The sequence below is a fragment of the Antechinus flavipes genome, chromosome 5 (genome assembly GCF_016432865.1).
Source record: "Antechinus flavipes isolate AdamAnt ecotype Samford, QLD, Australia chromosome 5, AdamAnt_v2, whole genome shotgun sequence".
Lineage (NCBI taxonomy): Eukaryota > Metazoa > Chordata > Mammalia > Dasyuromorphia > Dasyuridae > Antechinus > Antechinus flavipes.
This window is the reverse complement of record NC_067402.1, coordinates 292783617-292808635: the sequence shown is the minus strand read 5'-3', so window position 1 is coordinate 292808635 and position 25019 is coordinate 292783617. Positions and strand designations below refer to the sequence as shown.

The following is a 25019-nucleotide window of genomic DNA, read 5'->3' as shown; positions in this document are numbered from 1 at the left end:
CTCAGACGCAAGCCCAGGGCACTGCCAGGGGAAGGCACAGCTGGAACAGGAAGGGGGAACGTCGTTCTGGACAGAAAGACCTTTCCTGGGGTATCAGGGAGTCCAGGGCTGGGCCAGGAAGATCTCTGGGAGGCCACAAGGCCTGCCTGGCCCGACCAAGCTCACATCTCCCTTCCGCCTCACCAGCCCACTGTCTGCATCTGAGCATCCTGCGGTGCCATGTGCCCCGCCTGTCTCGTGCCAATCTGGGATAACTGCCTCTGTCTGCAGCCATCAGCTCCTTCTGAAGACCATTTCTTGATCTCTGCCTCCGTCTTTTCTGGCTAAATAATCATTCTCTAAACCTCCTCTCACTTATCCTCCTTGTGGTAGCATTTTCTGGGCCCTTCCAGTTTGCTTCATCCACTTAAATCAAAGCTCAGAAATGGAATCACTCCAAGCAAAAGGAAGCTACTGGGTGCCCAGGCCAGATCCCCTGGCATCCAGTGACAGTGGCGCCCAGTGAGTGTCCTGGGCCGTGGCCTCCAGAGAGCCCCAGCACCTCTGAGGTAGGAGTATCTGGGCAGGACGGGCAGGAGCAGCCCCCGGCTGAGGCCTGCAGAGAATCACCTGAGGACAGCACAGCTTCAGCAGGTTGATGGTCTTGCCACAGACATAGACGTCATTGGCGACGTGCTTCAGGAACACAGGGACGCAGTCCTCCACCTCCTTGGAAATGAGCACGTAGCCGTGCGTCCAGTAAAACTTATCTACAAGATGGGTACGGTCAAACGCACGAGCCGGACAACAGTGTGGCCCACGGGCATCCCGGGGAGAACCCGCCGCCGAAGGAGGTGCCCGCCTGTCACAGGGCCCACACACAAAGAACTCGGGGGTCAGAGTCCTTGCTTCCATAAGCAATGGACAGCCCTCCCTCCAGAACACCACTCCCGCCCCCTGCTTGAGGCCTCCATCTCAAGCTATTAATAACGGGGGGCCTCCTATCTGCAAGGGCAGCCCGCTTGGGCTCGGTGAGAAGTTTTCCTTGGATCAGGCCCTCTTCCCTGGGACATCATCTCTCCAAATCTAACAGCCTGACACCTCTGGCCGAGCCTCCTATGACAGCTTAGTCCCTAAACCCTTCGTCTTTGGAGCTTCCTCCAAGAATGCTCCGCAGCCTGCCAAGAGCCCTCCTAAATAAAGGGTGGCACCCACACCTGGGCACTCTTCTGGACGTGGTCAGAGCATGCAGAGATTAGGACTATGCCCTAGTAGTACCCTCTGGGTACTGCTGAAGGTCTCCTCAGCTCTCCTGGCTGCCCTAACCAAAGCATGAGCACCGCCAGCTGTCCCCGTGTGCCCTCCCCCTGCCCTCCCCATGCATGTCCTGCCCCCCCCCAGCACCTGAAGGATAACGTCCCCCCATCCCACCCCGTGCACACAAACCCCAATCTAGCTTTGGATGCAGGACAGCCCCATGTCCTTCCCCCTCCCCCCCACACACCTCGAAGCTAGCTCACACACCTCGGCAGCTGAGATATTCCTCATTTACTTGGATCATGAACTCGCCATAGACGTCACGGAACACGCCACTGTACACCCAGTCGTGGATAAACCTATGGGGTTTAATGTCTGCTAGTTAAATGTCTGAGGCCAAATTCGAACTCAGTTCTTCTGGACTCCAGGCTCTGAGACTAAGTTGCTTCATTGTACACAAAAATAACCATACTGTACAATCATCAACTGTGAATGACGTCGCTATTGTCAACAGTACTAAGGACTCATGACGAAAGACCTCCAAAGAACGGATGGAGGCCGAATGCAGTGGAAGAAAAGTTTTTACTATCTTATTTTTCTTTACGTTTTTTGCAACATGGCTAATGCGGAAATAAGTCTTGCCTGCCCTCATGTGTAAAATGGGAATCGTGCTGCCTGCCTTCTCAGGGGGTGAAAGAGGAGCTGGAGAGAGAGAGAGAATCTAGAACACAAAGAAATTTCTAAATGCACATTAAAAAAATAATGTTTTTAAAAGGGAAGAAGAGGGGAAAGAGAAAAGGGAGGAGGAAAAGGAAGAGGAGGAGGGAAGGAAAGACAGAGAAAGGAAGGGGAGGACAGAGCGGGAAGAAGGAGAAGATTGGGAGGGGGGGATAAGGAGGAGGACAGAGGTGGGTAAGGGGCCTGCCTCTCCCACCCCATTTCTTCGTAGGCTGCCCAGCCCTGCTGAGCTGAGAAGCTGTGGGTCCATGCACTGGCCAGAGCTGCTGGAGGGGGTCTGGGCTCAGACTGCGGCCCTTCCCATGTGACCGGCTCAGTTTCCTCCTCTGCCCCGCAGGGTCCCTGTGCCCTGACAGAGAAGGGAGCTGCCAGACCTGGGTGGGCTGGGGGGCCTCACCTGGTGTAGGGCTCGCAGCTGGCCTTCAGCAGCGACAGCAGGACGGGATAATGTTCATTGCTGCAGTTATCCAGGGCTTCCTGGTACAGGTAGGACAGCAGCTTCACGCCCTGCAGAGGGAAGCAGACATTGCTCCAGTCCGGGGCGGGTATCAGAGCCGGCTCTTGCAGAAGCAAGCACGGCTGGCAGCTGGCGGGGGTCAGGAAGCAGGGCCCCTCCAGCCTCCCCCTTCGCTGCCTGGCTAAGGACCACAGAAACCAGCAGGCTGTGCATGCACCCCAGGGGAGCAGAGCTCGGAAGGAGGAGTCAGAAGAGCACTCACGGTCGGGAAGGAGGGCTTAGCCCCACCCTCGCTGAGCCCGGGAACTGCAGTGCCCACGCCACAGAGCTCGGCCAAATACCTGAGGGAGAGAGGACACGTCAATCCCAGAGGCCTGGGCTGGGGGGCAGGATGAGGCCCCCACACACACAGGAAGAGAGGAGTACGGCTCAAGGTAGGGCCCAGTCAAGTCCCTTCCCTTCCTCTGCCTCATAAGCTCTGAGGCCACCTGTAAGTGAGCTCCACCTTTGGTGGTCTCAGAGCCAGACAGCTCGCCAATGCAGTGGGTGCCCAGGCGGGGCCCCAAGGCACAGCAGCAGGTCAGGAAGTCTCGGCTCCTAGCTCCCTCATCGGCTGCACCAAAGGCTCCTTGTGGACTCTCCTGCCCAGCCTTCACCCCGTGGTCTCAGAGCCCAGAGGCCGCCACCACAGACCCCAGAACTCCCACCCAGACTGGCTAACTCTGGGGCACCTGGACAGCTCAGGATGATTTCACTACCACTGAGACTGCAGGTAAAGGGCCTTCACCAAGCTGCCAGGGCACCACCCCAGACTGGCATAAGTGATCAGAGACTGTCAGAGCACATCGGCCCCAAGTCCCTAAGTCTAGAGTAAACAGCCAGGTCTGAGAGGGCAACGCCGTGCCCTGGCTCACGGCCCAGCAGCCAGTTACAAATGCCCACAGCACCTGGACACAATTCAGGGTGCCCTGGGAAAAGCAGAGGAAGCAGCCCAGCTCTACCGGGGGAACAGGTCTGGCTTGGAAACCATCCAGGCCCACCTCAATGTCCTCCCAGCTCATTCCCAGGACGGCACCTGCAGGGGCAGAGAGACACCCCCCCAACCCCACCTCTCTCTGGCCCGGCACAAGGAGACGTCCACCTTAACTGGCGCCCCAGTTTCTTGAAGAGAAAGCTGATGGTCAGCAGGCTCAAGGTGGGTGGCGTGGAGAGAACACAGGCTCGGTAATACTGCAGGTACTTCCGTAGGCCACTTGTAAAAGCCTGAGCAAAGAAACAGGTATGAACCACGGGGAAGCCAGGAGGAATAATAATAAAACCTGCCTTGGCCAGGCTGAGGCACAAACACTGAGAAGACTGTTCTCCAACCAATCTGATGCCCTCAGGGTTTCCTGAGGCCACTCAGAAACCTGCATGACCTGGGGGCAGGGGAGGCTCCTTAATCGGTGATGAAGGGGGCTCTCCAACACTCCCAGCCTGGGTCCCAGCAAAGGCTGCACACCCAGTGGGGACCTGTCAGCTGCCCCGAGCCTCCCCAGTGTGAGCACACCTCCTCACCACCCCACCCCCCAGAGCAGACCCTCAGGCTGGGAGCTTGGCGAGCCTACCTGGAACACGAGGCCCTTGCTATAGGAAGAATCCAGGACAGGCTGCAAGGAGAAGCGGCTGAGGCGGGTGTAGTGTGTGCCATACTCGGCGACCTCAGACAAGAGGCTGCTCATGTTCTGCGGAGACGTTCCCGACACGTAGACGCCCTGCTTCACCTCGAATGCCTGGCTGGCCTGGGTGGGCAGAGGGTGCAAGCCTTTAATGGGGGGAGGCGGCCCACCCTGCTTCCTCAAATATCTTGGGAAAATCCTCAAGAGAGTAGAGACCCAGAGCTGGAAGAGAGCTTCAGGCCAGCGAGCTTTACGGAAGACTAAACTGAGGCTGGGCTTGGGGCCCAGGTCTTCCTGAATGGTCCCCAGCCCACCTTGCCTGACCCCTGAGGATACCACAAGTATCCAGAGAAAACCCAAAGAAATTAAATTCAGAATAAAAGCACTCCTAAAAGCTGAATCAATAAAAAGCAAGGTCAAAAACCGAATTTCAGACCCCAGACAAGGGCCCTCAGAGACCACCTGGTCAGCCCCTCCTCAATAGCAATCCCTGCCACAGCTTCCCCAAAACATTTGGTTTCTTCTCCAGGACATGCCCTTGGTCCCTTCAGGATAACCTCAGACAGCATCAGCTGTGCTTTTACTCTTTGAAGGGGAGAGACGCAGAGTGGGGCAGATGGGTAAGACTTGCTGACCCCGAGAGAAAGAAGTGCAGGGGTACACTTTTAAAAGCACACAAAAAACCAGAAGGCCTTGAAAGCAATGGGATGAATTATGCATCTTAAAAAGCAATTTGTATGATTAAATGTGAGTTGCAGCGTCACCTGGATGCCGGCTCTACTTCCTCTATGTGGAAATGATGTGGCTCCTTTGGTACTCAAAGGGAAAAAATTAAATAAAAAATAGTCCTCCCCTGCTGGTCCAGCTGCCCTGCCCTGCCTAGTGGCCAATGCCCTTCCTGGCCCAGATCCAGCTGCTGCTCCAGCTGTGGTCTGCCTGGAGGGCACAGCAGGCCCTTTGGCACAGCCTTATTCACGGCAGCTCTAAGAGACGCCCCCACCCAGGCGTCTGACTGAAGCTGTGAAAACACCTAGAACTTGCCTCCCCTCGCCCAGGCCTCCTCAGAACCAAAGCAGAGGACCCTCCCCAGAGGGAGCCGGGACTCACCTGACTGAGGGAAAAGGTGGCCGACACCACCCCGATGAGGACGTTCAGGACGTCTTTGACCAGTTCCTTCTCCTTCATCAGGAACAGGGGCGGCAGCTGGAGCAGACTGCTGTGCAGAAGCTGCAGCTCCCCTTCCCGGAGGCGGTAAAACATGTCGAAGGCCTCCCTCCCAGCCTCCGTGAGGTATGGCTCTTCTTTATTCCCAGGTGGACTGTGTGGGAAACACCAAGAAGAAAGGTCGCCTCTGTGCCGGCCCCGTTCGTCCATCAGTTACCCCAAACCCCAAGAGGGAGAGAGCGAGTGCCCGCCGGGGCCGAGAGCTCTGGGACCAAAGCCGGAAAGAACCAGCAGAGACAGCCTGTCAGTGGCCAGGAGAGTCCTATTTCATTTTCTGTGAGGAAAGGCATCTTTCAAAGGGAGACAGAACCACAGAAAGTCAGAGTTGGCTCAAGCAACCTGAGCAAGCATCTAGTTCAACCTTCGCGTTAAGAAATAAGGAAACTGAGAGAAAGTTAGGAAGTGGGAGATTATTAACTGGAACCTGGGTCTTTTCACTCGAAGGCTGTGTCAAGGGCTCTTCTCATCCTGATTCCATTCGATATGTGGTCTGCTTATATGTCCAAAATAACTAGAACCAAACCTAATGCTCCCAGACCTGACTACCCCCAGGCTGCGAAGCTGCTGCCTGCTTGGCTTGGGGGTCTGGCCGCCAGCTTGCCATATTGCCATTATGGGCTTGTCAAAAACTGCCACATACATTTATATTATACATAAATAAAACAACAATTTAGATTTCACAGAGCTTCCTTTTCTGGCTTAGGAGTCAGAATGATCAATCATTCTAATAATAGCTACATTCTGGTGTAATACTGTACCTGTGTACCTTAAGCGAAGTGAGAACTACAGAAAACTGTTCCTGTCACAAGACTCTGGTTCTGTACCCTGGGGAGGGGATAGTCACATACGACCCTCAAGATACAAAACAATCCAAGAACTGTTGTATTGTCTTTCATTCGTGGGCTTAATGTGAGAAACAATTCAAACCCTGGGAATGACTGTATAATTCACCCTTCCTCTCCCTTCCCACTTATAATCTGTGTATAAAATCCTTCTATTTTTCCTGCAACAACTGGAAGTCTCATGCCCAGAACTTCTAGTTTGCAAAATATATTCCTTACACCGAAAGTGATTAATTATACTGCTACCTGAATTCTAAAACCTGTCTCTAGACTTGCTTTGTGCAGCTCCAGCCACAATTTCTAGATCAATATGATAAAATTTGGTTAGCTAAGGAAAGGAAGAAAAATGATAGAAAATGTTCATTAAATTTAACAAGGCTAATTATAAAATTCAGAATTTAGGTTCAAAAAACTAAATGTACAAGTATAAGATGAGAAGACTGACTGGACTTAACAACAGACGATGTGGAAAAGGTCCATGAGTTCAAGAGGAGCTGAGAAGGGCCCTGACTGCCTGGAGCCTGAAGCAATGTCCAGCTGTGGCCCCTGAGCAAAGCAGGCAGGGGCTCCAGCCTGGAGCACGGGGGAGGACATATCAAATGACCACATGTAGAAAAGAGAAGAAGCCTTGAAACAAAGAGAAGGATCAGCTCACTGAAAGTAGCAGACACGCTGCCTGGGAAAGAGCCGCAGGAGGAAGGCCGTGACCACTCCTTAAAGGCCTGATGAGCATCCCATTAAACAATAACCTCACAGTTAGTTAGCTCAGTTCTCGAGCACTTTCCCGGCAACAACCCCACAAGGCAGGCAGGACGAGTATCATTGCCCCCAGTTTACACACAGGGAGCCGAGGCTCAGAGAGATGACGCCCAGAGCCACAGAGCGACTGCTGAGGGTCAGGATGCCATCCGGGGAGCTCCCTGCCCTTCGGTCAGGTACACCCCGCCTGTGGAGGAAGGCTCCAAGGCCGAGCCAAGCCAGTAAGAGATAGGTAGAAGCAGACTCGGCTCACTATAAGGAAGCACTTTCTAAAGCTCAATTTCATATACATACAATTCTGTTACTATTGACTTCAATGTTACATACCTTGATACAAAAAAACTACATATCAAAAATTTACAGTTTCATATACAATCATCTTCTCTGTGCTTTCTAGACTCAGCAACTCTTGTTTGGTGATGACTGAGTTCATGATTAAAAAAAAAAAAAGATTTAGATGTGAAAATCTTAAATGAAAAAAAAAAAAAAAACTGTTTCAATTCCTTAAATGTTCCTGGGGCACCTACTCTGGGCAACGCGCCACACTGGGTACAAGAGGGAACATAAGAACAGCAAAGTCCCTGATCTGAAGCATCCTATAATTTTTTTTTTAAGTTGTAGTCATCATGTGTCCTTGCCCCACTGAGGCAGAAGCCATCTCAGAAAGGAGCTGAGTCCACCGGAAGGAGGAAGAGGTCCTACTGGACCTCTGGGATTCTGCTTCTTAGCTCAGAAAAAAAAAATGAGGGGCCTGGTAGGATGGCAGTTTGGGGCTGATCCAGATGGGGACTGTCCAGCTCCTGCTCTGGGCTCTAACATAGGAGCCCACAAGGCCTCAGATCCTGCCTCTAACACGTGTCAGCTGTGTGACCCTGATTAAGCCCCCTCCCCACTCTAAACTCTGATCTCATTTGTAAAATGGGACCCGGGCTTCCAGTTTCACTGGGGTCGCTGATCTTCTCAATCTGCTGTGATGCCTCTTCTGGGTTACCCTCGGAACCCAGAAGTAGGCAGCCAGGCCTACAGCTCCAGGGCCTGGAGTGAACCAACCTTTGGTTCCAGGCCATTTCTGTCTCGTGCCTGCCCTGATACAAGCTTCACTGAGATGGTAGCAGACCCGCCTTGGGCTAGAGCCCGGCCCCCTCTGCCAGCTGAGCCCTCTGCCATGGCACCATGCCCAACCCAGATAGCATCCCACCTACCAGCCAATTCTCTCCCAACACCTGCGTTTGCTGGGCTCGTAATTAAGCGCAGCATCCCAGAGGTCGATGTCTGGGGTCATGCTGGGCTCTGACTGGGAATCTGGAGTCAGATTCGATGCTGACTGGAACCCTTCATCTTCCGACTGATCGATGCTCTGAGGAACCTGCAGATCCGCAAGAGGAACAAAATCATCCTCGAGCCTTTCTGTAAACCGGGGGGCTTCTGGCTAGATCCGTGGTGGGGCCCTCTCAGTCACAGCTTACTCTTTTTTCTGTCTTCTCAATTCTACTTATACGTATAGGACCCCATTAGCTCCAAAAGGCCACAATGATCAGTGTTTGTGAACTTTTGAGCCTCAGAGAACCCTGGCTACAAGTGGGGCTGGCCAGAGGGATGCGCAAAGGGCTGTGCAGGATGGAGCTCCCCACCCCAATACACACCTGGTACCCTCTACTCGGAAGCCCTCAAGACTGGGAGCTACCAGGACCATCCGAATCTCCAAAAATAAAGTCCCAAAGGAAGTTTCCAGGGCACCTAGGGGACCAGCCCTGAAGTTAGAAGGGACTGAGTTCTGGCCTTACTAGCTGTGTCCCTTAAGGCAAGTCACTTAACCCCAACTGCCCATCCCCCAAAAAGATATTCTCCAAAGCCACGGCGGGCAGGGGTCACCGCCAGGCCCAGGGGCAGCTCCCAATGGTGGAACTGGAGCCACTAAGAGGTTGTCAGGAGACGGGCACAAAGGTCAGCCAGAGAACACCAAGCACCTCAGAACTCCCTGGGCGCTCCCTGAGGGCAGGGGACTGGCTCGGCTTCCTCTCTGCAGCCCCAGCCCTTGGCACCGTGCCTGGCCTTAATAACTTTGCTTTCATTGGCAGAAGGGAAAAGAGGGATGAACCTGGGATTCCACCTTTCCCAGCCCCTCTTAATTCCAGTGCTTCTCTTTGTGAATTATCTCCTATTTATCCTGTAAATGACTTATTCTGTGTATCTGTTTGCTTGTCTCCCCTATTGAACTGTAAGCACCCTGAGGGCGGGCATTATTTTTTAAAATCTTTTTGTATCCCCAATGCTTAGCATAGTGCCTGGCACACAGTAGGTGCTTCTTAAGTGTTTAATGACTGATAAGGAAGCCCTGAGTGAGATATCCCCTCTCCCAAAGTGGGCTCAGAGCCATGAGAAGTTCTATTAAGTGAGTACTCAGGTACAGCAACTTGGGCACCAGGATGAAAAGGACACAAAGCTCAGATAAGAGCTCTCTGGGGCTCCTGAACCCTAGTACTGGGAAAACCTCGGGCTCCCCTACTTGGATGGCGATGCCGGACAAGTCGGCGTTGTCGGGGACGGGAGGCAGGTCCAGCTTGATGTCCATGTCGTAGGTGCGGCTGTGCACCAGGGCCCCGAAGAGAGAGCCATGGGTCTCTCTCTCGAACCTGTCCACGCCGGGGTAGTTCTGGGCGAACAGCCCGATGGAGGGCAGGCCGGTGCCCGGCGCAGCCTCCATCACTTGCAGCGTCTTCTGAATCACGTCGCGGCATTGCTGCTCTTGGCTGGCGATCAGGAAGCGCGCGTCGGCCTCAAACACGCTTACATCGTAATAATCGTAGCCCTGATGCTTGACGTTCCTGCCCACGTGCTTGTTATTCAGGAAATAGTCTCTCTTCGGAGGGAGGAGCAGCGGCGGGCCGCTCCCCGCCAGGTGGACCAACAGGTCCAGCACAGCCCTGATGTCAGCCAGAGGCAGGCCAAGGGCAGGGGCCGCCTCCAAGCCCTCCACTAGTTCCTCCAGCCTGTCAGCATCAGGCCCCAGGCCCCCAACCCGCAAGTTGAAGGACAACATGAGGATTTTGTTCTTCACAGGAAGCTGGGACCCAGCTGATGGTGGCTTGTGGCCCTCATCCTGGAAGAGGTCCACAAAAAGGGCATCATAGACCACCCTTTTTAGGCCCTGCTTGGCCCTCCGCAGGCTGGCACCATGCCTGCCACGGTGGGCCTTCCAACGCACGTGCCCCAGGTGAGCCTCACACAGCTCATTAAACAGCTGGGTGATGCTGGCCATTCCCTCGGGCAGCAAGTGACTGAAGCACTCGCCCAGATGTGGCAAATCACGGGTGAGAGAAGACCGTCATCAGTTCTATGTCCTACATGGCCTGTGAAAGATACCAAGAAAAAGGACGATTACTCGCTATTCTAACCTTTGACCCAAGTCCCAGGTCCCCTAAGCACTGGACAGCCCAGCAGCAGAAATGTTGGGCCATGCTGTGGGAAAAGCAGACGTACCAGAAGGCAGGGCCAGAGAATCTCTGGTTCAGCTAAATGTTGGAAGGGATGTGGGAAAACTGGGACACTTAGGCATTGTTGGTGAAGTTGTGAACTGATCTGATGATTCTGGAGAGCAATTTGGAACTCTGCCCAAAGGGCATCAAACTGTGCATATTCTTTGACCAGGCAGTGCTATTACTGGGTCTGTATCCCAAGGAAATCATAAAGGAGGGAAATGGACCCACATGTACAAAAATGTTTGTAGCAGCTCTTTTTGTGGTAGCAAAACATTGAAAAATTGGGGAACGGCTAAACAAGCTGTGGTCTATGAAGGTTATGGAATATTATTGTTCTTTATGTTTATGTTATGTTTATGATGAACCAGCTGATTTTAGAAAGACCTGGAAAGATTTACACGAACTGATGCTGAGTGACACAAGCAGAACCAGAAATACATTGTACACAGTAAGAGCAACAACATGCCATGATCCCTATGAAAGGCTCGGTTCTGCTCAGTGGTTCCGTGATCCAATGCCACCTGCATCCAGAAAAAGAACTATGGAGATGGAATGTAAATCAACACATTCTAGGTTCACTTCTTTTTTCTGGTTTTTTTTTTTTTTTTAATCTCTCCCGTAGTTTTTCCCCTCTGCTCTGATTTTTCCCTCACAACGTGATTTATAAAGCAATTGCCTGTTAAATAAGTAACTTTAAAAAATAAAATAAAATCCTTTTCCAGCTGGCACCAGCTGGAAATAATAAAAATAAACAAACGTTTATTATTTAGTCACTGCTAAAGGACAGGAGAAGAATCTCAGAGAAAACAGGGGAGAAATCAGGGTGAGAAGGTTCCAGCATTTTTTTTGGGGGGGGGGGGGACGTAGGGGAAGGGAAGGAGGTGGGGGGCGCGGGAGGGGGAGAGGAGGAGAGTCACAAGGGCTTGCCTTCCAGGAATTTCCCACCCGTGAATTGTAAGAGAAAGCCGGCTGTGCTGAGGAGTGATAGGAACACAAGGAGGGAGGGGGAGGAAAAAGGAGAGAGGAGAGAACAGGGAGAAGAGGGAAGAGGAGGGGAGGGAGGGAAGAAAGGGAACTAGAAAGAAGGGGGAAGGGGAGGATAAGGGAAGGGGGAGGAAAGGAAGGGGAAAGAGTACGTCCCGGTAGGGAGAGAAGGTAGAAGAAGGGGTGGGAAAGAGAGCGGTGAGACAGAGCAGGGCCAAGCGCCCCCTCCCCGGCCCTGCCCTCCTCCGGACTTGCCCCGTCTTGTTCCCCGGCGCTGCGTCCGGTGGGAGGGTCCCGGACTGGGCGCCGGAAGGGACCCGGTTCTAGAGAAAAGGAAACCGAGGCACCGGGTCTGGCTGCGCGGCCCAAGGGGGAACCTGCGGAGGGAACGCAGGGCCGGGAGGGAGCGAACGAGTGTATGAATGAACGAGTGAACCAGGCAGAGGGGAGGGTCCGCTCGCGCAGGCGGGCCCTGAGACCACGCCACCCGGGGCCTGAAAAATGGGGTGGGGTCCCGAGAGAAGACTTTGTAAGGACGCTGGGGCTCGGCCCCCGCCCCACAATCCCCAGCGGAAAAGCGGACTCACCGCCGCGGACGGGATGGAGCGGCTCCCAACAAGGGCGCGGACTGATGCCGTAAAACGCCAATGACGTCAGCACGCTAGGGACGTTACGACTGTATCCCGCGCTCCACGGGGAGGTGGGAGGAACCACATGACCCAGGAGGGTCTCCTTTTATACTAGGCTTGGGCGTGATACCGGAGCACGTGATCCAGGAGGCGCTACTACTGTACTGAGCCTGCGCAAGTTTCTAGGCCACGTGATCCTGTTAGTCCTATCACTGTATCAGGCCTGCGCACAACACCGGACCACGAGCTCGAGGAAGCTTTCCCCCCCATTTAAAACTGGTTACCACAGGAAAGGTTCGGCCCCCAAGGGCCCGAGTTTAGGGTGTGGGCAGCGCCGGGGAACAACCCTGGCCCCCCAAGGTTTCAAGGCAGAGTCCTGGGCCGGGCGCTGCACTTTCTCCCTGCCAGTCCTTTGTCCCCAGGCTGCCCGTGCCCAGAGCCCCGCCCCTCCCCCTCTCCGAGAAGTGCCCGCCGCCTCTTCCCGGAAGCCTGGCTGGGCTAAGGAGAACAAACGCCCCAGGTGCCCCATGACTACCCTCACCACAGAGCTAGACTGTGAGGTGCCCGAGCGCAGGGCGGCCCGGCCTAACCTGTATCTGCCCAAAACAACGCTCGCGCTCAGTAGGCACTTTATGGGTGGCTGGGGAAAACAGGTTCTGGCCCAGAGGTCCCGAGGGAGCATGGGATGAAAGCAAAGAACGCCCAGTAGGGACTTGGTCTCCCCACGAGCTCAACCAGGCCAGGCTCCTGGGGGTCAGGGCAAGGACTAGTAGTGAGTTAATTCCAACTGTGGCCACGAGAGGGCACCAGAGTCCTGGCCAGCCTGACATACTTAGTTTCTGCCTGTCTCAGTTTACTCAGCTGTGAAACGGGAACAAAACCAGCAGCTCCCTCCCAGGATTGTTTTCAGGCTTCCATGCCTCTCCTTCTGGCACTATTGATCTCTCTGGCTTCCTGGAAGTCCCAACTTTCTGCAGGAAGCCTTCCCCCATCTCTTGGTGAAGAATTTTCTATTCCTCCTGGATGTCCAGGCTCCTACATCTTTGCTTGTGTCTCCCCCTTTCGATTTTAAGCTACTTGAGGAAAGAGGCTTTGTCGCTACTTCCGTAACCCAGCACTTGGCACAGTGCCTGGCACATAAGAGGCGCTTTCTCCACATTTAATGTTTGATCGGCAAAGCGCTTTGCAAACCTTAAAACCCAAGTATGAGCCAGCTGTTATTTTTATTAAACCCCGGGGCCATTCAGAACTGGAAGATCAGAGAGTCCAGCTCCAACAACATACAAAGGACAGAAGCTAAGGAAGTGACCAGTCCGAGACCACGCGGGCACCTAGTAGGGGAGGTGGGGTTCGAATCCAAATCAGCTGCTTCTAACCCCAGGCTCGGGACCCAGGGTCCGTTGGTCAGCACTGAGGCCAGCAACTTTGGCGGTGATTCCCGGGCAGTGTCTGGCTGGTCCTGGTTTTGGGGTTCACCTGCCCCGAGGAGCGGGCTTCAGGTCACTGCGGCAAGCACAGAGCAAGGGAAGGTCAGCACAGACTGCAGCCCCACCCCCAAGCCCTGCTGCTCTCAGAACGAGGGCTCACCCCCCCCACACTCACCGGACACTTGCAGCATGGGCCAGTCCTGCTGTAGCTGCCGGCACAGACGGGTGACGGCCGAGGCTTGCTCCGGGGAGGCCGAGTGGAAGGGGCCCAAGGTGCTGGGGAGGGGTCGGCCCACCAGGGCCCAGGCCAGAGCTTCTACCAATGGGAGCTCAGGGTTCTGCGGCCAGAGACAAGACAGCTGCTACACGCCCCCCACCTCCCGCTCAGGAGCCCTGAGGGGCGAGGGAATGAGCTCAGGATCTCAAGGTCGCCTCCCCCAGGGGCCAGGGCATCTTCACCGGGAGGGATGGGGAGTTGCAGAGAGAAGGATTTTGGCTTGATGGTAGAGAGGTAGTGAGCTCCCCATCCCTGGAAGGCTTCAAGCAAAGCCTGGGGCCCACTTCTCAGGGAGACAGTAGAGGGGATTCTGCTCTGTGGCCTCCAACTCGAGAGGGGTCCGATAGAAGACTGGGCCTGGGGATGCAGCTCCTAGCCGCCAGCTTCCCCGCAACACAAAGGGTCTCACCCACCTGGAGCAGCAGCAGCATCCGGCCCCCCGCAGGTCCCTGGAGCAGCCTGGTGAGCAGATCCACGTCCAGGCTGCGGAGGCCACAGCCGGGCCCCAGGACCACAAGCACCAGCTCTGGCCGGAAACCGTAGGCCACCGGGAGGATGAGGCTGGTGAGGGCCAAGAGGAAGCTCCCGGGTTCTGTGGCCTGAGAAGAAGGAGGGGATGAGCAGAGAGCAGCAGGATGTGGCTGTGGGCCTCCTCTCCTGCCCTTGGGCCCCAACAAAGGTAGTGCAGGGAGCAGGGGGGAGAGATCAGGGATCACTGCCGGGCATTGGGGGGGGGGAGGGGGGAAGCCATGGAGTCTCATGGCTGACCTGGAGTCCCCAATGCTTTTTCTTGCCCCCAACATCTACGTGCCCATGGAGAGCCTGAGAAAGGCAGCCACTGGTCTGGCTTGGGCCTAACATCTTCTGGGGCTCCAAATGGCCAGTTGCCCCTCTCTCCTCTCTCTTTACCCCCATCTTTTTGTCTCTTTCCCTCCCCTTTCCTCCTCTTTCCCCCCTCTCCTCTCCCTCCCCCTTTTTCTCTCTCTCTCTACCCCTCCTTCTCCTTCCCTCCCTCCCTCTCTCTGCAATCCAGCTTCCGTCCTCATTCCACAAAAGCCCCTGCCGTGCCCTCTGCCCTTTCCCGCTTCTTCTGTTTCCCTTCTGTCCCACGCTCCATGACCCTGGGGCCCTGGCTCCTGTTCCAATGCCTCAGCTGCGGGCATTCTCCCCTTCCTCCCCCTCCACACCCCCGTCCTCTTCACCAAATCTCCCTCGGATGGCACCTTCTAGAGGCAGCCTCTCGGCCCTCCCTTCTTCGAGTGCCCCCCCACTAATTAGTCCCAATCGGTCCTGTCAGGGCTTGTCTGTCCGTGGTCCAGGCTCCTCTCCCAGTGCCCCAGCAGCTCTCACCTCGTGCCCCACCAGGCGGATGCACATGGGGGACGGGGCTGCCTCTGGCTGCTCCTTCCCCCCGATGTTTAGCAGGAGTGTTCGGCTGTGGGGGCGGGAGCGGGGTACAGAAGAGGCTGTTTGAATGACATGTTCTTTCTACCCTCCTTTCCCCCCACGTCTCTGTGCAGTCTTACATGGGACCTCGCTCCCCAGTATCTTAGGGGACCCTCGCTCCCAGGAGAGGGGCAGAGAAGGAAGCACAAGGCACATGACCAAGGTCGCAAGATCAGTAACCCCCCACTCCCACCCCGGGCTGTCCAGACCAGGGCTCAGCCTGCCCAGCAGGCTGTCCGAAGGGTTTGCAGGTCAATGCCCTCATGGTACGGGGGACAGGGAAGCGTGGCCATCCCAGGCCATCCCTACCCATCATCCCTCAGGTCCTCAGGAACGTCCAGGTCTCCTAGAGTCACACAGAGCAGCCTGCTGAACACAGAGCGGGACCAGTGTCAGAGCCACAGCAAAGACCCCAACCGGGGGGCACAGAGAGGGAGCCCAGACGCTGCCCTCAGGGAGCTTCCAGTCTTGGGGGGAGAGAGGGCAGCCCAGGGCCCTGGTCTCAGGGAGCTCCCAGTCCAGGTGAGGGTGGGGTAGGGATGGCCTATGGGACTCAACCTCTGAGGGCTGGAGGAGTCAGTCAGAGAAGGGCTGGAGGAATCAGGGAAGGGCTGGAGGAGTCAGGGAAGGGCTGGAGGAGTCAGGGAAGGGCTGGAGGAGTCAGAGAAGGGCTGGAGGAATCAGGGAAGGGCTGGAGGAGTCAGGGAAGGGCTGGAGGAGTCAGGGAAAGGCTGGAGGAGTCAGGGAAGGGCTGAAGGAGTCAGTCAGGGAAGGGCTAGAGGAGTCAGGGAAGGGCTGGAAGAGTCAGGGAAGGGTTGGAGGAGTCAGGGAAGGGCTGGAGGAATCAGTCAGGGAAGGGCTGGAGGAGTCAGGGAAGAGCTGGAGGAATCAGTCAGGAAAGGGCTGGAGGAATCAGTCAGGAAAGGGCTGGAGGAATCAGTCAGGGAAGGGCTGGAGGAATCAGTCAGGGAAGGGTTGGAGGAGTAAGGTAGGGCTGGAGGAATCAGGGAAGGGCTGGAGGTGTCAGGGAAGGGCTGGAGGAATCAGTCAGGAAAGGGCTGGAGGAGTCAGGGAAGGGCTGGAGGAATCAGTCAGGAAAGGGCTGGAGGAGTCAGGGAAGGGCTGGAGGAGTCAGGGAAGGGCTGGAGGAGTCAGGGAAGGGCTGGAGGAGTCAGGGAAGGGCTGGAGGAATCAGGGAAGGGCTGAAGGAGTCAGTCAGGGAAGGGCTAGAGGAGTCAGGGAAGGGCTGGAGGAGTCAGGGAAGGGCTCGCCTTCTTGGCAGGCAGGGGAGCCAAAAGGGGGAACTCAAGAAATGAGGGTGGTCTGGGGCTGAGCAAAGGCTGCCTGAAGGGGTGTGGGAGAGAGAGGTCAGGAAGGCCCAGGTGGTGACCTCTAGGAACAAGGAAGAAACGCAGCCTCCCGCCCTCTCTTCTCGGGCCTGGAGCTGGGCTCACCTCGGGGCCTCGCAGCTGAGGGTCCTGCGGAGGGCCGCCACTGTGGTAGCTGAAACTGTGGGAGACACAGCGATCCCCGCCCTGACCTGAGGACCAAGGAGAGGAATCAGACCCATCACCTGGGGGAGCAGTATGAAAATGGGGCCCAGAGAGGGGAAGCCTGGGCCTGCTTCCTCTCCCACAAGGAGCCTCCTCTGGAGCCCTGTGGCCAGGCCTGGCCGGGTCAAAGAAATGGGCCAGAGAAAGGATGGATCTGGACTGAAAGGAGCCCAGTTTGGGCGGGACAGTCCTGGGGGGCGGCACGGTCCCCACGGCGGCCAAGAAGGCGGCCCTCGGAGGTTTCTCATTTCCCACCCATGCCTCCCCACAAGCTGGGGACCTTCACGAGCCACCCAGGGAGTCATTCCTCAACCTCGAGCCCTTTGAGGTGGATCGTGCCCATTTTACAGAGAGGGACGGCCCTGGCCCACGACCCGCAGGGCTTTGGTTGGGCTCCCCGGCCCGCACACGCCCACACAATACCTGCCCAGTGAGGATCTCGTCCAGCAGAGCCAAGGGCTTCCCCAGAGCAGCGAGGGCCTGGTCCTGCGGGAAGGCCGAGTCCAGCCTGGCACAAACGCAGAGAGGCTCACCCAGAGAGCCGGGCTCCCCCACATCAGCGTGTGAGACCCGACCGCGCAGCCCGACGCTCCCATCCTAAAGGGCAGTACGGGCTCCCGGGCAGAGAAACCTGCTCCTGGCCTGCTCGGACCTCCAGCGCCACCCGAGGGTGCCCTCATCCCAACGTTGCCCGACCAGCCGGGCTCGGAGGGCCTGACCTCACCTGGCCCACAGGGCTTCCTCCTCCTCACGCAGAGGCACGCCCTTCTCCTGCAGGAGAGCTGGAGGCAGGTTAAGGCCGGAGGCCGAGTCAGGGACAGCCAGGCCGATGCCAGTGCACAGGGAACGTGGGGGGCAGCTGAGCACCTTGTCCAAGAGGGGCCTCAGCCCGTCTGTGGTCCCTGTGGACGGGGTCCCGACTAGGGGGGGTCCCGCGTCCCCTTGCCACGTACTAGGCGTCAGAACTGGGCCTGAGTCTGTAAAAATGGGTAAAGAGGTCAACTGGAAGCTCCTTCCATCCGCCCGAGCTGGCCGGATTCTGGGAGAAAGGCCGAGAATGGCCTTCAGGACCCCGTGGAGCTCTGGCTCCTATTCCCCCATCAAGCTGCCACTCCCATGGTTCCCATTTTATGGAAGGACAAATCAAGGCACAGGGCCTTGCTGAGTGATCCTCCCCAACTCAGGACATATCCTCGGAACTTTGCTGGGGAGGAGATGGAAGCCCAAGGAAGGAAGCCAAGGTCCCGGGCCCTCCCCACGCCAAGCCACTCCCGGGGGCCCCGAGTCTTACTTTCATGCCTGAGGCTTGCCCAGTGCGGGGCATGGGCCGCTCTCACGTTCTGGATTGACTCCAGTGCACTGCAATGGGGGCAGAGGTTAAAGAGGCAGGGGAGGCCTTCGGGGATCCCCCAGCTAGGGAAGGTCCCCAAGTCCCTAGGTCAGGATTACCTCAAACAAGGGACTGGCTCCCCAGAGAGAGCTGGCACAGGGTCTCCCAGCAAAGTCTGCAGGGTCAGACACACACACTCGGCCAGAGACTGCAGGTAATAGCCACCCTGAGGGAAGAGATGGCCACTGGGCTCAGGGGACAGGGAGCCCGGGATCCTAAAGGACTCGGACACAGGCTGGCCCAGAAGAGGCTGGGGGGCCGACCGCCACGCGGATGCCCTGGGGCACGCCAGGTGTGGAGGTGCCCCTTCTTTGGGCCTAGTTTAGCACAGCCCAGCCTAGCTCAGCCCATCTCAGCCCAGCCCAGTCCAGTCCACTTCAACCCAGCAATTTTTCTGGGGCACCTGGGCAAGCCTGCCGGGGCCTCTGGTCTCAGCACCTCAGGGCCAGATCTCACCTCAAGCACTGCGCAGAGCCGGCCCCGGGCCAGTGGCAGCAGCAGGAAGGTCAGGTGGGCGAAGCATTCGGGTGTGGCCTTCATCTCCCCCTACAACCGGAGCAAGGCAGGCTGGGAGGGAGGCCAGCACGGCCATGGATCCCATCTGCCCTCATCCTCCTGGGCCCCTTTATCTGTCCTGCCATGCCCTGGGCTCCGGGCCCTCTCCTTGCCCAATCATGCTGCCCATCTGCAGAACCTCAGAGACAGAAAGGACCCGAGAGGCAACCCCGCCCCATGCAAACCTCACCCCTGACACAGGCGCTACCCACTCCTCCCCGCCGGCGCAGCCCTGCTCCTCCACTCTGTTCCCAACCCTGCTCACCTCGGGGTCCCCGATGCCGGAGTCATATCCGGCCGACACTAGCACGAGCTCGGGATCAAACTTCAGGGACCACGGCACAGAGAGAGGAGAAAGGAGATGGGGGGGCTTGGCTTGGCCCTTCTCCCCCGCCGTGCCCCTTCTCCCCCACCGTGCCCTATTCCCTCAGTATTACTCCAACTGAAATGGCTGGTTCACACTCAAGTGTCTTTTCAAAGGGTCTTTGCTAGCTTAAATGAGAAGCCAAGAAGAAATTACAACCCTGCCCTTTTCAACTCCCAGAGGTGGGCGCCCTGGCCACTGATACCCACGCTCCTCTGCCTCCAATAGCCTTCTGCCCCACAGTCACACGCTACCTCCCCTCCAATCACCTCAATGGCCAGTGGGAGCAGCACGTGGAGGAAGACAGACACGTAATCGGCATTTCTCATCCCAACCTGCAGCCAGAGCAGATGAGAGAGTGGGCAGGTGGGGAAAGGGAAAGATGAGGGGGCAGGGAAAAGGATGAGGGGCAGGAGAAAGAATGGCAGCGGCAGGGAATGAGGGGCAGAGAAGAAGCCAGATAGAGCACAGGGGACCTGCGGGCACAGGGAAGGGAATGGGGAGACAGAGGAGGAGAGGAATAGGCAGAGGCCGGGTCCCTGCCAGCTCAGTCTCTTGGTCCTCCCTCCTCCTTGAGACACAGCCAGATCCCCGGCAGAGAATCACTGCAGGCCTGGCTGGAAGGAAGGAGAGCAGGAAGGATCCCAGGGGGCCGGGCAGGGAGCAGGGATGGGTAGCCCCTGCCCGACTTTGGGCAGCCTGGGGGTGGAGTGAGCACCAGGCCCAGCCCTTCCCTCCCTACCTTATTCCAGGGCACATTGACAGTGAAACCGCGGCCGGGGCCCTGACCCACCACATCGTAATCTGATTCGCGGAGCCGGGGCCAGAAGCTCTGGTGCTCATATCGGTGCCAGGAGAAATAGAGGACGCTAGAAGGGGAAGGGGGCTGATTCAAGACCTGCCCCCCACACACACACACACACACGAAGCCTGCCCTGGGTCACCCCCACCCCTCCAACTAGGCACTCCAAGGCTCCCTTTAAAAAGACCTCAGGGCCAGAGAATTTCAAGGCCCGCATCTCCTGACCTGCGATCATTTTCAAAGACACGTTGGGTCCCTTGCCCATGGTGAATATCCCAGTCAACAATCAGGATCCTGGAGAGAGACAGAGATAATGGCTAATAATGGCCCCCATCCCTGGGCCCCTTTTCCCCCTCTTCTGCCCCCAAGACAGGTTCTTGCTAAGAGGCTCTTTGGTGAGGAGAAAGGGGTGCTGGGAAGGGGAGGGGTCACCTCCATTCTCAGAGTAGCCCCCAGCCGTAGTGCTCACAAGAAGGCTCAGCCCCCATCCTCAGTTCCCTTAACCCCCAAGCAACAAGGAACCCAAACAGATAATTTGGGAAACAATAACCTCTGGTGACAGACAAGCCCGGATGGCAGGGAAATCAAAGCTGTGTTGTCCCCAAACCAGCGGTCTGTGTGGCACGGCACTCTTTCTTGGCTCCATGTGACCAGCAGTGGGCACAGGTTTCCTAGGCGGGGGGCCCGCCCTCGGCTCGGCCTGGCCTTTAATGGCCTCCTGGGGGATGGCTAGGAAAGAGGACTACATAGCCCCCGCCTGCTCTTCCTCTTCATTAAGGAAAATGGCCCCTCACCTCTGCAGCCCATGTCTCCGCTTGGCGTGCTCGGCAGCAATGGCCACGTTGTTAAACACGCAGAAGCCGTTGGCGGCGTCTCGTTGGCTGTGGTGTCCGGGAGGCCTGAGGGGATGGAGGGGACACACGGCCATGATTTTCTCTCCTGTTTCCGATGGCTGGGGGAGGGGGGACGTCCAGGGGGCCCCAGGACCTCGGGAGGCATTTAATCCAAGCTGAGGGTGATTCCCCGGAGTCCTGGAAGGGGTTCTTGCAGCCATAGGGGTCCCGGGGGGAAGAGAAGGGGGAGGCTGGCCCCAGCCACAGGACTGTTACCTCACCAGCGCCATCCCATTGCCTACAGCTCCGGTCACGACCGCGTCCACCAACTGCAAGGTGGCGCCCACGGCCATCCGTGCACAAGGGAACGTACTCTGGAGGGGGAAGGAGGATGGACGTCCTGGACAGGGTCTGGGAGGTGGTGCCTTCCACACCCCCTTCCTGTGTGCGTGCACGGGTATGTGTTTGTGCACGTACGTGTGTGACAAAGATAAAAAGGGGAGGGGTTGGTGCAGGACTCTTGGGGGGGGGGGGGCTGGCACAAACCGGGTGAAAGTAGACGGCATCATACTGCTGCGCCAGGGTATGGAGCTGCTCTCTGCTCATGGTCTGGGTCCCCTTCACCACAGCCACATACTCTGGGCTGGAGGCAGAAGTCAGACACCTGAGGTCAAAGCCTGGCCCAGGACAGCTCAGGGCTGTCTAGACAAGAAGGAAGTGGAGGAGGAGGAGGAGAAGGAGGAAGAGGAGGAGGAGGAGGGATGGAAGAGGAGGAAGGCATCACTTGTTCCAGCATTAAAGGTGTTAAGGTCTCCCATTTCCTTTCCTAAAGTTTTCCTCCCCTTCCCCCAAATTGTAGGGGGCCAAGAAACTGGATGTCTTCATGGGATAGAACGCTGGGTAAACTACGAGTTTGCAGACCCCAAGTGAACTGAGTCTATCCTCTGGATGGCAGCGAGGCCATTCACAAGCTCGAGGTTCTCTCCCCCTAACTACTCAGGGGCTAATTTTGGTCTGGCTGGGATTCTTGGGCCCTCGGAGAAGGGGAATCTCCTTCCTTGTGGAGGGAAGAAAAGCCAGTAATTGCTCCTCACTCCGAACCTGGAGTTTATCCAGCTGGTTCCTCTCAAAACCACTGTCTCCTTGGGGTCTCCAACCCACCCCCAGGAAGCAGACGAGGACTGAGCTATTCACTTTGTAAATAGAGATACCGAGGCCCCAAAAGGGGTCCTTCCGGGGGTCACACAGTGGCAGCGAGAGGGCAGCCGGGCCAGACCGCGTCCCTCTGCTGCGCTCTGCCGGCCGCCGCAGCCCCGAGGGCCACTCACCTGTGCACCAGCTCCAGGTCCTCCTCCGTGGCCTCGCGGACCGGCAGCTGCACACACCTCTGTGCCAGTCCTCGATGACAAAGCCGGGAGTACGTGGATGTCAGGCGTTCGGGGACCTCGATGGCACACTCGGGGCTGCAGTGGAGGAGGGCACGTCAGGGGCCACCAGGACACCGGGTGCCAGCCCGGACTCGGCCGTGGTCTCCACGTGGAAGACCCTGGGTTCTCATGCTGGCCGTGCCCCTCACGGCTCTGTGTTCCTGGGTAGGTCACTTCCCTCTCTGAGAGGGAACCTCTCAAGGTTCTCTGAGTCATCACCCGGCAGTTATCCAAGGGGAGAGTTCTAGATTCATTTAATTAAGGGCTAGGAGGGATCTTGGAGACCACCACGTTTGGAGAAATTGAGGCCACTGGGCAAAATGAGGCAAGCCACAGCTGGGCCACCCTGGCCATTTTTAGCTCTTTGCCAGCCTCACCAGACAGAAACTGTAACAGGTCTGGGCTCCCTCAAAGCCTCTCCAAGGGGCACCAGAAACAACCTCTTCGCAGCTCTCAGGGCTCACATCCACCACACTTCCCCCCTCCCAACCAAAGCGATAGAGCGGGGCCCTTACTCGTCCCAGAGCAGCCGGACCCGGGCCATGTCCTTGTCGTAGATCAGGGCTGTCCCCTGGGGTCCTGGAGGCCTGTTCTTAGCCATCCCTGTGCCTGCTGGGAGGAGAGCAGATGGCGCTTTCTTTTTGCACCCCCTGGGACCTCTTGCCATTCTCCCTCCTCCCGCTGCTTATACATGTCACTCCCTTAACTGGCAGCCCCCAGGTCCCATCCTGGCCCTGCTCTGTGACTCCTCGGCACCTACGGGTGCCTGCCCTTCTCCCTTCCCTGAGAGATCCTGCCGGTTTCACCTTCGTGCTTCTGGGCTGTGCCCACGGGCTCCCACTGGGCGAGCCGCAGACCATCTTCTGAGCCTTTGCCTAGTCCCAGGGCAAACCTGCCTCAGCTCCTCCTTACAACCCCCGTCTTCTTTTAGGACTCGGTTCCGCGGAAGCCTCCTCCAGGGGGCCGGCTGAGATTCCCATTCCGTTCCCTGCCTCCCAGCCTGTTCTAGGTGGGGGCCTGAGCGCCCTACCCTGTCTATTCCCGCCCACCCCGGCTTTCCCGAGAGCCCGGGGCTCCCATCCTCATCCCAACGACCATGAGGGCGGTGAGCTGGGCAAGGAAAGTTTCCCTCCATTTTAGGAGAGGGAGGCTGAAGCCCCACAAAGAGAGAGGCTGGACGGGACCCCCGCCCCAGCCCGGCCATGCACAGGATGGATGGAGGCAGGGAGGGAGGAGAGAGGGAGGGCCCGGTCTGGGGTAGGATGGGGTGGGGCTGGGCAGGGGTGGGGGGGTGTAACAGGTCCTCCCTCCTCCCTCACACGCTCTGCCAGGAGGGCAGTTGCAGCACGCTAACGACCTCGGGCAGCGGACGACCTCAGGCGCCGGCCTCTCGCGGCCTCCCACCCTCCCTGCATCGGCGCCCAAGAAGAAGAACGGAACGGGATGGATGCGAAGGAGAAGGCTCCGGTCTCCGAGGACCCACACACCGGGCCCGCTGCCACGCGGGACACCTCTTCCGGATCCTTTTTCTAGAGCCGCGGCAGCAGGCTCCTCCCGGGCCGGCCCACCGCTGGCCCCACCCCCACGCCCGGCCACGCCTCCCCTGGCAGGCCCCGCCCCCGGAGTCCCGGACCTAGCCCCTCCCCACCTGCGGGGTCGTCACGAGGGGTGATCCCTTATCTTCGCTGAGGTTTAGAGGCTTCCAGAGCCCAGGCTCCCCCCACCACCGCAGCCCTTCCTCCCAGCCGGCGCCCCCCGAGAATGGGGGAAGCCTTAGAGTCTGGGGCCTCCCGCCGCTGGCCCGAGAGACGCCAGGGTTCTCCTCCCGACCTCTGTCCCCCCGGACTGGGCTGGATCCGGACGCGCACACCCCGCGCCCGGCACACCCACCCCACGGGCCGAGGTGCAGCCCGGGAGCTCACTACCTCTCGGGGACAAGCTTCGTCCGAGGGAGGTTTGCCCGGCCTTCGCGCCTCCCGCTCTTTCCGGACCCGGCGGAGCAGAGGCAGCCGGGCCCCCAGTCTCGGCCATTGGCTGGGGGAGGGCGGACAAGGGAGCTGGGAGGCCCCGGGCTCACCCAGGCTGCCCCAGGCCCTGCCCCGCCCACTGACCGGCCGCCTCGGGCCCCGCCGCCCGCCTCAGTTTCCTCCTCCGTCCCCAGAATGAGAGAGTTCTCGGCCGGGCGAATGGCTGCCCATTGTGTAAAGAGCAAATCCAAGGCCATTCAGCACCCTGCACACACACACACACACACACCACACACACACACACACACACACCCACGATCCTGGGAGCCCCAAGGGCAGACGCTGGCTGCCCGAGGGGAGATCCTATTCAAAAACCTCCAACGGCTCCCTATAGTCTCCCTAATCAAACGTTTGCCATTGCGAGCCCTCAAACAGCGAGCCCCTCCTGCCTTTCCAGGCTCTTATATATCACTCCCCCTCAGGACAGGGGCCTTTCTATCTTTTGTCACCGGTTTCCGGTCTGTTCCCGAAGCGGGGCATCTGGGGCCGGCCTTCTTTCTGGCTTCCACACGTGCTTTAAGCGCTCTCTTTCCTTGGCTCCGACTCCTGCCCTTCGGGCCGCCTGGAAGTCCCAAACTAAAATTCCACCTTTTACAGAAGCCCCCTCCCCCCCTTCCCCAATTTCCGTGTCTTGCCTCAGTTATTGCCTCCTATTGATCCTATGCTGTTCCTGCTCATCCTCCCGGGCTTTAACACTGTGCCTGTGTGGCTGTTTCATAAATGTTTATTGACCGACGGATGGAGTGAGGTTAAGCAAAGAAAGTCGGGTCTAAAGGAGATGCTGTCACCCACGGGTGCAGGGATGTTCCGGCCGCCCTCTCGTAGGGGCAAGGAACTGGGAATTCGGGGCCGCCCATCAGTGGGGAATGGCCGGATGAGTTATGGGCTACGAATGCCATGGAATATTACTGT

At 57.7% G+C, this 25019-nt stretch overlaps 2 protein-coding genes across 5 annotated transcripts in view; both read right to left on the bottom strand.

Moving 5' to 3' along the window:
• TUBGCP6 (tubulin gamma complex associated protein 6) overlaps positions 1-12049 on the bottom strand; it is a 36398-nt gene extending 24349 nt beyond the window's left edge. Inside the window, exons 1-10 of one of the 2 annotated variants that reach the window (XM_051962607.1) lie at positions 11965-12049; positions 9421-10264; positions 8117-8280; positions 5197-5407; positions 4039-4212; positions 3573-3694; positions 2694-2772; positions 2372-2481; positions 1504-1595; positions 610-749 (exon numbers count right to left, since the gene is read on the bottom strand). In XM_051962607.1, coding sequence (XP_051818567.1) covers positions 610-749; positions 1504-1595; positions 2372-2481; positions 2694-2772; positions 3573-3694; positions 4039-4212; positions 5197-5407; positions 8117-8280; positions 9421-10173 — 1845 coding nt within the window. In that variant the 5' untranslated portion in view covers positions 10174-10264; positions 11965-12049. The remainder of the gene's footprint in view (positions 1-609; positions 750-1503; positions 1596-2371; positions 2482-2693; positions 2773-3572; positions 3695-4038; positions 4213-5196; positions 5408-8116; positions 8281-9420; positions 10265-11964) is intronic. The other variant, XM_051962606.1, reaches the window with a different exon arrangement.
• A 1161-nt stretch (positions 12050-13210) lies between these two features.
• HDAC10 (histone deacetylase 10) lies at positions 13211-23530 on the bottom strand. 3 transcript variants are annotated; one of them, XM_051962611.1, is made up of 21 exons: positions 23438-23530; positions 22596-22689; positions 21982-22116; positions 21200-21296; positions 20930-21027; positions 20615-20719; positions 20046-20114; positions 19761-19887; positions 19288-19353; positions 18920-18979; positions 18556-18645; positions 18159-18265; positions 18001-18068; positions 17434-17686; positions 17133-17217; positions 16611-16696; positions 15466-15525; positions 15061-15145; positions 14124-14309; positions 13609-13771; positions 13211-13509 (listed from the first exon to the last, which is right to left on the bottom strand). In XM_051962611.1, the coding sequence occupies exons 1-21, from the start codon at positions 23493-23495 to the stop codon at positions 13502-13504; spliced, it is 2100 nt and encodes a 699-aa protein (XP_051818571.1). In that variant the 5' UTR covers positions 23496-23530; the 3' UTR covers positions 13211-13501. The 3 variants fall into 3 exon arrangements, with proteins under 3 accessions (XP_051818571.1, XP_051818570.1, XP_051818572.1); XM_051962610.1 differs by having other exon boundaries at positions 22596-22692; positions 23438-23514; XM_051962612.1 differs by having other exon boundaries at positions 15466-15522; positions 22596-22692; positions 23438-23514.
• Between the last annotated feature and the right edge of the window lie 1489 nt (positions 23531-25019).